The 13509-nt window shown below is 34.5% G+C and overlaps 1 protein-coding gene across 1 annotated transcript; it reads right to left on the reverse strand.

Annotated features, from left to right (window-relative positions):
- Positions 1 to 5802: 5802 nt before the first annotated feature.
- On the reverse strand, positions 5803 to 13389 carry LOC126738649 (ESF1 homolog). The gene is made up of 6 exons (XM_050444074.1): positions 12828 to 13389; positions 12540 to 12773; positions 11857 to 12051; positions 7172 to 7522; positions 6210 to 6781; positions 5803 to 6092 (listed from the first exon to the last, which is right to left on the reverse strand). Exons 1-6 carry the CDS (start codon positions 13282 to 13284, stop codon positions 5826 to 5828), a joined length of 2076 nt encoding a protein of 691 aa, XP_050300031.1. The 5' UTR covers positions 13285 to 13389; the 3' UTR covers positions 5803 to 5825.
- Between the last annotated feature and the right edge of the window lie 120 nt (positions 13390 to 13509).

Below are 13509 nucleotides of genomic sequence, written 5' to 3' on the forward strand. Positions count from 1 at the left end.
TATAAAAATCCGGTAACGGTGAAATGAAGATCAATTAATATTCCAGAAGAAACGTAGATTTATTTATGACGTGTGGAAGAATTGAGCAACAAGAAAACATTTTGAATTCCTCAGTGCTATTAAAAATATAGGAAATACTCAAAATTATTAGAATAAATTGGAAAGCGTCCATAGAAGGTAAGAATACAAGATCCTTAAAAAAGCCAAAAGAACTACATGTGTTGATAAAGTCTAAAATTCATACAAAATTTTACTTCTAGCCATTTATAGGCAGTGGAAGTCATTTCTAATTAACTACAAGTTATTTTTGATTACCTTTAGCATTTTATAATAAAAATCTCATTTACGTCCAGGCATTTGAAGTTATTTTTCAGGTAGTTATTTTTTGTTACTTTTAGACATTTCAAGTAATTGTTTTTAATTTCCAGGAAATATTTTCGTTAATTTTAGGCAAAAAATAGAAAGTGTCTTCAAAGGCTTGGAAATTAGTCCAAATGTTTGAAATTAATAAAAAATTACCTTAAACCCCCGGAAAACGTAAAAATTACGTAATCAAAGCATTTTTCTATTGCGTCCGGGCATTTTAAGTAACATTTTAGTTCCTTTTCTTAACACTCCCATATTCATGGATTGTATCCTCTATAAATAGCAATAGCCTTTACTTCTTTATTTCTGGATAGAAGTGTTGCCAGATAAGTTGGACTCTCTCCTGCTAGAGGGTCTCCAGTTTCTCACTAAAAAGCGCTTTAATTTTTTTTCTCAGTAAACTATATTTCAATGCTTAAAATGTATGACACTGATGGTTTATAGGTCATACGGTTGAATAATAATAATAAATTTATTGATTATAAATATAAACAAATTTGTAAAATGCTAAAATGATCAGTTGGGGGAGGTTTAGGTAATTTTCTTATAGAAAAACAAATTCCCGATTAAGACTTATACGTGAATACGACCGTATATGTCACACTTTAAAATTGTAACAGACTGCGTTTACACTCGTTATTAATAAAAAGTTACCGATATACCTGTACAAGAAAATAAGCTTTAGGACGGACGTAAAGGAGGCAGACTAAGACACTACACTACAGCCATCACTTTAAACGGCCATTTTCTTACCAAATCGCCAGTATATGTAACAAGCTATTGCAAAATATAAAAATAACTCCCCTTCAATCTTTTAGAAGACAAATATTTAATTATCTTTGTGCAGAATAAAACGTATTGTAGCCATTAATTATCCTCAAGAGTCATTCATCTTTATCATATTGTATGTACCTATATCTTTTATTATTTTTATTACAACCTTCGTTTCATATTCAAATTTTATTGTTTATGTCAGTAAATACTTTTATCACTCTCTTTAATGCATCTTATATTTTCCTATCCTCCTTAAGTTTTTTGGGTAAACCTGTATAAAAAAAATGATAATGTAGGGTTTGATATGTAGCTTTTGCGAAATGCTGTGTTATGTATACAGGGTGTTGTAAAATGGATTTAAAGAAAGCAATAGAAGATTTCTTAAATGGGTCACCTTATATTTTATTTAATTAAATAGTAGGCCTTCTCATTCTTATTTCAAAAATACATGGACGTTTGGTTTTACCGTTTTTTAAATATTTTAGTTTAAAGTGTATGATCTGGTTGCCTAGTTTTCATTGTAGGGGAATTGTGCCTGAGATGGCATACTTTTTGGTTGACGGAGATAATTTTGGAAAATTAAAATATATTGTTGAAAAAAAAACAAGTTAGCTTTTATTTCATATTAGATTCTTTGCTTATAGCCAGCTAAAATGTCTTTAATTCAAATAGATATTTTTTTCTAGATATTTAAAAAAATGTGCTGCTATTTCTTTCTATTCTATTTCTTTATTGGTAATATTATTTATACCCGTGTAATGAAAAATAAACCTATATCGTACAGGCAAAAAAAGACCAAATGCAAATTTTTTAAAAGCGAAAACATAAAATACTTTCATGATATAAAACGGTATCTTCATATTTTGTTTGCATAGATCGCATATATATTTTTACCCTTCTGCTAACTCCAGCGCATTCAGAATGGCACCACCTTGCACATTGTTGACAGCGAATCCAGTCTTCGTTGGAGCGTGACAGCGAATATAATTCATTGCAATAAAGGCACGCAACGTCATCAGCAGCGACTTGAAAATTTTCAGGTTCTTCATCAATGACAGGTAATTTTCTTTTTGCTGCTCTAGCCGATTTTCTCAAGATTGCTGCTTCTTTTTCGACAATCGCTGCTTTGGCAATTTCAAGTGTTGTATTAAGCACGCCATATTTTCCTCCCTTTCTCGGCTTTCTACTTTTTAATATCGAACGAGCAACAGGAAGTGGAGAAATATCTTTTATTGACATTTTTGCGGGTTTCTGTGTTGAGGTTCCTGCAGCGTGTGTAACGTCAGCTCCAGAAATTTAAGGATTTTCAGTCCCTTGTGTACTATCTTCTGTATTTCCTTGTTCATTGTCTGGAATATTTGTGACGTCTGCTGGTTGAAACATCCAGTCTGGAAAAAATGTCTTTATTGAACGGATATATGCCAGTCTTACTGAATGCATTAACAGCATTTCCTATAGTGGCGGCCTTGTTGTAGGCTTCTCTTAGTATACCACCGTTTGAAAATGGGTAACCGTTCTTCCCGGATGACATTTAAGCCAACGGGATAATTCTTGGTAATAATATGTTGTAAGTGATCCAAAAAAACACACGTCTAACGGCTGTACCCGGTGGGTGCAGTGAGGTGGAAAGCAAAATACGATGATTCCGTTTTCTTTGGCATATGTTAGAAGCCGCATAATTTTTGTGGCTGCTATGTCCATCTAACAGGAGAAGAATTTTATTTGTAGGAGATGGTCTGGCATATTTGACAAAGTGTTTTAAATATTTTAGGAAACTTTCTCCAGTCATCCAACCACTTTCCTGTGCCTAAGCTCCCTGTGGACCGTGATCCATCAACTCATTCTTCATGTTTTTTCTAGGAAAGGGTAACACAGGTGGAATGTAAGTCCCAACAGCATTAAAGCAGCATGCAATTGTGAGATGCTGACCTCGTTCTGCGCTTGTCAGTATGTCCACCTGCTTTCTGCCTTTTGTAGCAAGAATTTTAATATTTCTTGAAGGAACTGTCGACAACCCAGATTCATCCATATTGTAAATATTTTCGGGAGAAAATTTATAGTCCTCCAATACTTTCTCAAGATAATCAAAGTATTTTTTAATTTGTGCTTTATTAAACGAACGGGCTCGTGCAGCAGATGTTGCCTCTGGTGTACGCAGTGAAATGGTAGGATTTCGTGCACGAAATCCTTTGAGCCAATCCCAACCGGAAGCTTTTTTTTCTTTCGAGAACCTATGGGGAATTTTCTTTGCCTCGGCAATTTCATAAGCAAGCTTGCGAATATCGTCAGTTGTAAGACCAAAGAAACGTATTTCTAACTCCTTTATATAACTAACCAACTCATTTTCTAACTCTAGCATTGAAAGTTGGGACATGTCCTCCTAAGTATCCTTTAATGGCTCCTCGATCATTCTTAGCTCTTCTTGTAAGCGTAGTGTGGGGCACATTGAACGTCTTAGAAGCTAAAAGCCATTCCATTCGTCGATTTCTAACTGCCTCTAGTGCTTGGGTCATATTTTCTTCACTCCAACTTTGTCGCGCTGATTTTCGAACGTATTTACCCACAATTGTTGCCAGCAAATCTAAAAAAAAGAATACCTTAATATTTAAATAATACGAGTCTTTTACCTATAAATCTCAAATCTAAAAAATTAAATTTATCATTCACTAGGCAGTTAGTCACTACCAAATATTAAAAAAAAAACTTACCAGGGACAAAAAGTGAACCTATAATATTAACAAATAATAAGGGTTAGATGGTATTATGCCATCTTACCCTATGCACCTATATGCCAACTGACCCTGAATGGCATTATTGAATTTTAACGTAAATTTTTAGTTAACAATTATGATTTAGGTAAATATTTAATACCACGTAGATAGATATTTTATAAACTAAAGATGGTAGATATTTTTTTTTATAGGAAATTAAAAATTCTTAGAGTTACAAACATATATACGATTCTAAGTAGAAAAGTCATTACTTACCGTAACGGAAAATTAAGCCTACCTTCTCGTTCTACACTAACAAACGAACTAAATTTTCTCAGAAGTGCATCTAAGACCACGTGCACCGAAAATTATGAACATTGTTGTCAGACGATGTGTATTATCCGTAAAATTGCTTCTATGCCGTCTCATCAGGTATGCCATCTCAGGCACAATTTAATTCCCCTACATGATTATAAGATGGACAAGTCTGCATATTGTTGCCATTGTTTTGTTGCTAAGAAATTTAGAAATATACAAAATTACACTGACAGAAAGAACAATAATACAAAATTCTTAAATGCATATTAAAAGTATCCGGAATTTTTAAATGCAGAAATAGAGCTTTTCTTAGTGGAGCTTCCATTCCATCAATATGCACAAATAATATGGTACCAAGATAAAGCTCCACCAAACAATGAGATGCCTGCTGCAGTTTTTTTAAATAATAGGTATAATATATATATGGACAGGAAGCCGTAAACTGGCCATCGAACAGTCCAGAACTTACACCTTTGGATTCATTTTTATGCTCAGGTTTTTAAAGGACAAAGTGTATTCATAAATAGTAATAATAAAATAAACTTCAAACTATATTAGTAATGCAATTTATAAGTTAGAAATATAGTTTCAAAGTTGTATTCATGAAAATGGTAGGCATATTTAGTAATTGTGACTATTTTAGTCGTATATTAGTTAAATGTTCATGTGTTCTAAAGAAAATACACCGTATTCTAATTATTGCCTTAATTTATATGCATTTTTGTATATCAAAATTTATAGCTTTTAAAAATAATAATTTTGAAAACTATATTCGTAATACCAGTTTCTAACATTAAAACACAAGAAATGGCTGGCAGCCTCGCAACATATTCATAAACTTTAAATATTTCAAAAACGGCTAAACTATTATTTAAAAAATAAAATACGTGGGTCCCAGTTAAGAAATGTTTCTTTTATTCTTTGTACAAAACCCTGTATACATAACACTATATTTCGCAAAAACTATATGTATAACATTACATCTTTTACAATTACCATTTTTTTTGGGTACAGATTCACCCAAAAAGGTTAAAGCGGGTGAGACAATATAAGGAATAATCCTGTATATTAAAGAGAGTGAAAAATTAAAAGTATTTACTTATACACCTTTAGCACCCATAAATATTTAGTTAAATATTACTTAGAGGGACAAAAAAACAACAAAATTTAATATGAAAGAGAGGTTCTGCTAAAAATAATAACAGATCTAGGTAATCAGTTACTGTACATCTATAAACATGCCATTAAACCACCAATGCAGACATAATTCTTATTACACAGTAAAACAAAATCTACTATCTTAAAGAATCTCTCTAATAAAATTCCGGCAGTTATTGGTCTCACTGGTGCATAGTTCGATCGATTTCAACAGCAGTCACTGTTTGCGAGTTTGATCTGACAGAGATTGAAACATCGACCAAAATATATAAATCGGTCGTCTAAAGTAGTTTTCCAACAAAAAAAAAATTAAGCAAACTTACAAACTCAGGTCACGAGAAATAATACACAGAAAACAGACATATATTTGACCGTTTAAATTGCGTCAGAGATGAAACGTTGCTTCATAACTTTAAAATAAGGCCTATATAATTGTAAGATGGGTATTCTTTAATTTTAAACAAAAAAAAACATAAACAATAAACACATTTTATTACCTCATTTTTTCTTGAAAGCTTGCGCTTTCCTTTTAACGTTTTTAACCAACATACTTAATTCCACGTCTTTCTTTTTCGTTTGATTTTGCTCGCTTTTAGGCTTTTTAGCTTCCGCCACGTCCACCTCGTCATTTTCCGTCCTTCTCTTGATTTTCTCCTGAATCAGGGTCTCCATCCCTTTAGTTTTTTTATAGTGTGGATCGGTAGGGTCGATATTGTAGTGATGGCTCGTAAAAATTGCCGAGAAACGTTTATCCGCAACATTAACCTAAAAAATAATTCACCAACTTGTTGTTGTTGTTGCATCATGTATCTTAAGAGCCAAGCATTTTCTCCCAGATTTATATAATTTTTTTTTATTGACATTATATGTATATTTCCTTACCTTAAACTCATCCTCTGGCTCAATCTCTTCTTCAGCTTCCTTCTTGTTTTTCCTCTTTTTCTTCTTTTTACCCTTTTCTTCCTTCTCTAATATTTTCTTCAAACTAAAGTGTTTTTTGCCATCGTCGTCATTCATTAACAACAAATCTAACTCGGCTTGCTTTTCTTTGTCTTCTTCAGCGTCCTCTTCATTCTGTTCTACTTTTTTATTCTTGTTCTTCTTTTTATTGTTGTTGCTCTTTTTAAATTCGGGATTATTAAACTCCTCGGCGAAATACGGGTCGCTCATATCAACATCCGAAGGTAAATCGCTGTCTTCGTTGGTTTCCTCGTCATTTTTGCTCTTCTTCTTCAGTTCGCGTTTTTCCTTCCTCTTCTCCTTTCTTTTATCCAAATATTTCTCGAACGGAGTTTTTTCTTGCTGGTTATTCTGCTTTTCTTTTATCAGTTTATCGGTTTTCTCTTTTAAGTCGATCCCCCAGGAAATCTCCATGCCGATGTCTTTGTTTTTCTTTTCTTCCTCCTTTTCCTGGATATCGGCCAATAGAGCTTTGTACTTATCGATTGCGTTACCTATAATAGTAATTATATGAACCCATATTCTCACATAAGCATATTTACTAAATGAGCTTATAGAACATATCGTTGGTTTACTGCCAAAACAAGATAAGTACATTTTTAACATTTTTGCGTTTAGTGCATTTTCGTAATCAAAATTTGTATATAAATTTACTGCATAAACCAGATAAGTGTTGGACAGTGGAAAGATAGTAAATGATGTAGGCTTGCTTTGGCAATTATTAATTTTGCTCAACACTGTTCAGCTAAAACAGGGTAAGTGCACATTTAATGCAAAATGTTATTTATCTGGTTTTGGCAGTAAGCTGTGAAGATTCTAGGAGCATAGCTCTTAGTAGTTATCAAGTTAGGGTTTGTAAAAGATGATCCAAATAACTCACTCACCTGCTTGGGATCCTTCATCATCATCAGACTCATTCTCGCCCTCACTTTCTCCCTCATCCTCCTCTTCCTCACTACTCGCAGCCAAGAAATTCTGCAAATCGTTCTCGCTAATATCGTCGATTTTCCCGCTGTTCATTTTCTCGGCAAACTCCAGCCTGTCGGGGTTCGTTTCGTCCCACGTGCAATTCACTTTCGCCTGTTGCAGTGCGGTCGTGGTGAAAAATCGCGGCTCGTACTTGTCCGGTAGTTTGTCGCAAGAGTCTTTAGGGACGTCGTCGAACGTCATGTCGTCCGGAACGAAACGCAGATCGATTTTTGTCGCGCTCGATTCGTACTCCATACCGTCGCATTCTAAAATATTGAGGGTTTTGTCAGTTTCAAGTCACAATCATTTTTCCTTTATACTTGGGTTATTTCCCAACAACACCCTTTCTGTCATCGAGGTTTATTTATTTTTAATTGGTTTATGTTCATAATTTTAAGGACACCATCGATCCCTAGAAGGTTCCCACAGGTCAGAAAAATATCAATTTGAAGTGGTTACTCTTAAACGATTCAAACTTTTAAAAACAACAAATAAAACCCATAAATTGCCATGAAACTGTCAGGCTCTTAGGTCTTAAGCCCTTTTTCACATCCCTTGTTGATGAAAGATGCACTTATTGATCATTTTTACATCCAATAAGTAAAACAAGCTGGTATAAACTCACACGGTCCAAATTTAATTAAAACAGTCGAGCTCAGTTGCTGTAGAAGTCAGGTTGGGTCACTGTCCCCGAGATGTAGTGTGTGAGCCGAGTCGCGATTGAAGTGAGAAGTTGCTCACGAGTTACCCCTATTTTCTTTACTCTTTAAACCCTAACATGGGTCTCTCTCTCGAGACTCTTGATGGCCAAATACTGGTCCAAGAGTTGTAGTACACCGTCGAGTTAAGTTACTGTTACAGTCAAGTTGAGGCACTGTCGCCGAGAAGTAGTGTGTGAGTCGAGATCGGAGTAAGAAGTTGCTCAAGGAAGTTTTCCCTATTAGCGCTATTACCCCGGGTAAGTAAGTAAGTTAAGGCGGGTTTTTCTCTTTCTCTCTCTTTACACCTTTAGTGACCTAGGAAGGTCTGTAAGTACCCTTATACTCTAAACCCAGTTAAAACTACTTGTATTATTGTCGCTAGTTATGAGTACGGTCGTCGTGTGTTAATACAATAGGTTAAAGTACTTAACCCATTGTGATTAGAGTATAAGCACCTTTGTTAATAAGAAGTGAGTGAAATTACCTGCTAAGAAGCAAAGTGAGTGTAAATAAGGTTAAATTAAGTATACAGAAAGACGGCAAGGACAATCCATGGTTAACAACTGCTTTAATGAATAACCGTTCCATTTTGCCATCTTTGGATCTAATAAATGACCATATTTTGTATTGTAAAGGGTTGTTTCATTTATTAAGTTAATTGGTTCAGCGCCATATAAGCGGTAGTCCTTCGATAAATATACAAATAAATAAGTAGGGGAGAGGGCCCTAAGATGACGAAGTGGGTAAGATGACGAATCGACTATAAATCATACCTTCTCTCTCTTTGCGCAGCCAACATGATGTGAAACGTTCGTTATGCGCGTGCGCTTTACGCGGTTTCTTTCATTTCGGCCTTGAGACGGTTAGTCAGTCCGCAACAAGTGAACAAGGTGAATCGTCGTGCTTCGTTATTATTTTAGCGGCTTAGAAAATAACGTCGGCATTTTTCTAGGTAAGTTCAAACTTAAAACTTTTTATTGATGGATGTTTATGAGTGTGTTTGGCATCATCTGTGATATTTTCATAACACTAAATTAACGTTTTTCTTTGTTTTAATTTCTTTTTTATTTTAACTGTGATGGGGATAAGTTGACGAAGAACAAAGTAGCCAAGGCGAATTCGTCATCTTACCCACTCCCATATAATATGATGTTTGTTAGGTAATAAATTAGTTACACACAATTTTAGATAATAAAATATGGGAAGAGTGTACAAGCGCGAAACGAATCGACACTCATGGAGTAATGAGAACATGCAAATTGCCATAAATGAGGTTAGACAAAATAACAAAAGCGTAAATTCCATGGCAAAAGCATATAATCTCCCAGAAGCAACTCTTAGAAGATATCTGAAGCGGGATCCTGAGGAAATACGGTTAAAATCTCTCCTAAAATAATATATTATTAAAAACAATGATTGGTCTTTATTTTCAGGAATTTCCTTGCAATGCTGGTCGATTCAAGAGCACGTTTTCGAATATGGAATTAGAAAAACTACGAGAGTACATTATCGATATTGACAAACGAGCTTTTGGACTAACCAAGGAGCAGTTAAGCAGGATAATTTATAATTTTGCGGAAAATCGTAACATTTCACACAGATTTAACACAACCAAGAAGAAGGCTGGACGACACTTTGTTGAGCTGTTTTTCTTTTTCTCTACGTAAGCCAGAATCGACCTCGATAGCTAGACTTATGGGATTTAATCGCCAAAGTGTTTCCAATTTTTTTAACGCACTTAAGGAACTCAAAGAAAACCATAATTTCCAACCCAATCAAATCTACAACATAGATGAAACCGGTGTATCAACAGTTGCCACAAAAAATCCCAGCATAGTTACCCCAAAAGGCAAGCGAAGAGTAATTAAGATAGCTTCTGCGGAACGAGGAACTAATGTGACTGCAGTATGCATGATGAACGCAAGTGGGTCATTTATTTCCCCTTTTTTGATTTTCCCTAGAGTTAGAATGCAACCAGCCTACATCAACAACACACCTGCTGGATTTACAGGTGTTGCACATGAAACCGGATGGATGACATCTGCAAATTTTTTGAAATACCTGGAACATTTTATCCAATACGCTCGTCCTAGCGAAAACAACAGAGTTCTGCTCATAATGGATAACCATGCAAGTCATGTGACCTTTGAAGCTGTAACATTGTGCAGGGAAAATTATATTTCTCTCTTGGCATTTCCCGCACACACCAGTCTCAGAATGCAACCATTAGATGTGTCTGTGGGTGGCCCCTTAAAAACTGCATATAGTAGGGCTTATGATGACTTTTTGACAAACAATCCTGGAAAAGCCATTACACATTACACTAAATGCCATTGCCTCAATCTTTGGAAAGGCCTATTTAAAAGTAGCAACCGTCGCGAACGCTTTAAGCGGATTTCGGGCAACTGGCATAGAGCCGTTTGATTCTGACATTTTTACGGACATTGACTTTGAAACTGCTCAAACGACAGAAAGGGAAATTGACGCTGAACCAAAATTAATTGAAGAACTTGTGCCTTCCACATCTGGTCCTCAGCGCATGCCAGAGTCAATAACTCCTAACAAAGAGCAGATAATATTGAAAAACCATTAGAAACTTCTGATAAAAAATGCCATCAGAGCCCGACAATCGAGTCGGGATTACCTCCTTTGCCTAAAGCAAACACGCAGAACAGACGTTGTAGGAAAAAGCTACCATCACTTATAATTTCTAGCACGCCCGTTAAAGATGCTTTAGAACAAAAGCACAATGAAAAACTTGAAAAAGAGAAGAAAAAACAAATGAAAGCCCCGCCGAAGAAAAAATCAAAAAAATCAGCAGCATATCGGTTCAAGAAAAAAATAGTAAAGCAAATAAACAAAATAAAAGCAGAAGTGTAAAGCGCCAAGTATTTGAGTCATCTGATAGTTCTGTAGATGTAGCTGTGGTGGATAGTAATGATGACATGGACGAAGAGGTTGAAGAAGATGAAGAAGACTGTGCATTTTTTGTGAAGATGAGGGCAAACATAATGAGCTTTGGTTTTGTTGTAATATATGCACCAAGTGGGCACACGCAGAATGCACTGGACTTAATTTGAAAGAAGCAAAAGCCAAACTGTGGGTGTGCGATTTTTGTCGTGTTTAAAATTAGGTAAAAATTTGAAATTTTGTGTTCGCCCTTGGATTTTTTAAATATTTTTGACTTTCCTTGCTTTTAGTTATTGTTTATTTTATAAAAATAAATCGTTAAAATGTTTAAATGTATTGTTTTATTGCCTTTTTGTCAGCAACCGCGTGTAAGATGACAATAATTACATTTTTTTTCCCAAATAAATTACCAGCCACAAAGTGCAAATTTGAATTAAAACAGACTCAAATATTGATTAGTCACTTAAATATTATATGCCCTGTTTAAAAAAAACATTTATTGGTAAGAAAATAGAGTTTTAATTGGACTGCAAACCTTAAGTTCGTCATCTTAGGGCCCTCTCCCCTACAATCCACTAGTACGCCCCAGTGGCAAAATTACACAATTGTGACCCCCTCTATTTAGGGAAGAAGCCAAGCAGCAGTTCTTCCACGAATATGGACTGTGTTGAAAAAATCAAATAAGAATATCATTAAAGAACCTGTATCAGGTGTCAGAAGAAATGCAATAAATGGAATGAATGTGGTAAAACAAAAGTAACAAAAAAGATAGTGTTTGTCTTTTTTATTGAAAAGATTGCATTTTGCTAACTCTAATATCTTCTCCTTGTTGTACTTTATTCCCCTTTATATACTGAATGTTTTATCTAAAAGAAAGCTCTGTACACAAATACTGCATATTTTATAATAATAAAGGAGTTTTTAATTTGTTTTAAACCAAGTTGCAAAATATTTCTATTTGGAATTTAAAATGGTCAAGATGAGCTTACCAGTGTAGATTTTATTAGCGGAAGCAGGACAGTCAAAAGAAATGACTGCATAATAATATTTGAGACGATTCAGTTGGTATTGTCTTAGTTTTTCCATATGGTAAGTGGATCCTTCTTCGTTTTCCTCATCTGATTGGACATCCTTTTTTGCATCTACTAGTTCTATTGGGCCTTTTGTCTCTTCTTCTTTCATCCCTAACATATGTGAGTAATATAATTTGTGAAAATTGAAAATCATGATAATTTATCTAATATAATTCTTCTTTGCTAAATGTAATGCGTAAACTGTTTTTACTCTAAACTGATTTACGGTAAGTGCCAATAGAGTTTTTCTATGATTTAATTGCAAACAAATAAACCCTTAAGTCATAAACACTATGTAACTAAAGATTTAACCAAAAATCCAAAAAAACAAAAATTTCTTATCATAAAATGGCTCTTTTTCAGATAATTTCTTATGCCACTTATAATTAATTTTAATTATAATAATAAATATAAAAAAGATCTTTTTGAGACCAAAAAACATTTTTTTTGAGACATAGTGACATTAAATTTGCCCACAAATGACATTCTAAAGACATCTTTGAAACATGCATACTCTCAAACATCCTAAAGCCACTATGACTGTCTTAATCAGGATATTTTATTTAAATATTTTTATACATTAATACAGTCTTACTTACTTTGTTTTCCAAACTCAGAAGGATATATAACAACTGACTTGATTACACCTCCAGGTGGCAAAAATGAATTAAACAAAACCATTAGATCCAAAGCCCTTATCCTGTCCCAATCTAAGTTACATGCGGCAAGTCTATAAGTTGCCTCCTCGGTTTTGCCTGCATCTGCATCTAATTCTCCCCATCTATGGTCGATTTCTTCAGATTCTGATATTTCATCATCTGTCTCTTCATCATCTAAAAGTTAAATAATAATAGATTATAGTCAATATGATTTTATCACTTTAGTACCTGAAGAACTATCAGAAAGTAGTGCTCCTTCCCCTCTAGCATAGTCAACACTCAAATTGAGCAGCTTTTCTTTAACAATGTCAGGCAAACGTTTGTCACATTTATGTTTAACTTCCAATTTGTTAATAGTGCCTTCTTTTTCCTCAGGTTCCTCCTCACTAGATTCTTCTTCAGAGCTTTCATTGGTCTTTGGGGCCCTAACAAACTTTCCTGTTGCAAGTGATTCGGGCTCATCCTCTGACTCTTCTTCTGAGTTAAGTTCGTAGTAGCGTTTCAGGTCTTCTTTAGAATGGTGTTTTATAGGTCGGCCCCTTTTATCTGTGCTGTATTTTACTTGAAATTTCTTGTCCGTAAACATGGACTGGAACCTTTTGTCTATTTTTATTTTGCTCTGGCCTTTTGGAATCCTCCGGAATTTCGGATCCTTGGCTATGTGGGAAAACCTTTTATCTTCCATTATTTTAACTTCTTTTAGATGAACAACATAAAGTAAAATAGTATTTTAGAGAAAAGAAACTAGAAGGGAAACGTTCTCTAGCCTTTGTTTTGATTTTTAAAATGTGTCAAAAAGTGAGGTTAGTATTAGTCTTTTTCTTCTTCTAAGATTATTCGCCTTTAACACAATGAAGTTAGTAATAATTGATTTGTCGGGATTTGGGTATGTAGCATTAGTGAACTTAAG

The sequence above is a fragment of the Anthonomus grandis genome, chromosome 7 (assembly GCF_022605725.1).
Source record: "Anthonomus grandis grandis chromosome 7, icAntGran1.3, whole genome shotgun sequence".
NCBI classification, from domain to species: Eukaryota; Metazoa; Arthropoda; class Insecta; order Coleoptera; family Curculionidae; genus Anthonomus; species Anthonomus grandis.

Bases quoted from the DNA above. Each gene is read 5' to 3' on its own strand.
- LOC126738649 (XM_050444074.1), bottom strand. From the start codon at position 13,284: ATGGAAGATAAAAGGTTTTCCCACATAGCCAAGGATCCGAAATTCCGG. The intron at 12,052-12,539 runs GTAAGTAAGACT...CACATATGTTAG, and splicing joins TTCTGAGTTTGGAAAACAAA to GGATGAAAGAAGAAGAGACA. The intron at 6,782-7,171 runs GTGAGTGAGTTA...TTACTATTATAG, and splicing joins TGATGAAGGATCCCAAGCAG to GTAACGCAATCGATAAGTAC.